Genomic DNA, 734 nt, shown 5'->3' with positions numbered 1-734 from the left:
CATTAATTCCCCAAAGAGTAAACATACAAACCATTTTTCCTTATATTAGAAAATAATACTATCTATATATACCTATAAATAATATCTGAGAACTTGACGTCCCAACAGACTTCTTTTCCTCAACCTATAATCAAAGGGACAAAGAAAAAGAAACAATGCTGGCACGAAAAATACACTTTTATCGCACCTTATTTAACAGTAATGAACACCAAGTACCTGTCCTTGTCCTTGGAAGATCTGACGCAACTCTCTCTGCTCTCCAGTCTCGTACTCTTCTTCTGCTTCCTTGCGTACGGAATCAGGATTTTGTGCTACATACCTAGGGATAGTATGCGAGTTAGGTCTCTGGTATGACATTTTGCCATATGACCAAAAATAATTGACAGAAAACAGAACAACATATATATAATTGTAAAGACAATAATTTTAGCATACATTCTTACAATTCAGTAATTTTAATTGTGAATAAAAATAACATTCCATTTAGGGTAATCAACCATATATGCTTAATTCCACAATAAAACAGTATTTGTTTTGCAGAAAACCCATATTTAATATACATAAAAAATTGTATATATAATCACATTACACTGGGTCTACTCATGCATGGTTCAGCACAATTACTTTATCAGTTACGTAACACAAGCTTGGGAAATTATGAATGGACATCCTTCTACACTCAAGTACTTCTCCAGATAAAAATAGATCTCATTTCCACTCAAATTCATTTGGTT

General features: G+C 32.7%; 1 protein-coding gene across 1 annotated transcript in view; it reads right to left on the bottom strand.

Moving 5' to 3' along the window:
* The window catches only part of LOC119591912 (protein ERGIC-53-like), a gene marked incomplete in the record, with an annotated part of 12,371 nt that overhangs the window by 4,806 nt on the left and 6,831 nt on the right, over positions 1-734 (bottom strand). The window contains 1 exon segment of the mRNA XM_037940666.1: positions 217-319. Coding sequence (XP_037796594.1) covers positions 217-319 — 103 coding nt within the window.

The sequence above is a fragment of the Penaeus monodon genome, chromosome 29, assembly GCF_015228065.2.
Source record: "Penaeus monodon isolate SGIC_2016 chromosome 29, NSTDA_Pmon_1, whole genome shotgun sequence".
Lineage (NCBI taxonomy): Eukaryota > Metazoa > Arthropoda > Malacostraca > Decapoda > Penaeidae > Penaeus > Penaeus monodon.
Note: the sequence above shows the minus strand (reverse complement) of the source record. Positions and strands in the feature narration are given on the sequence as shown.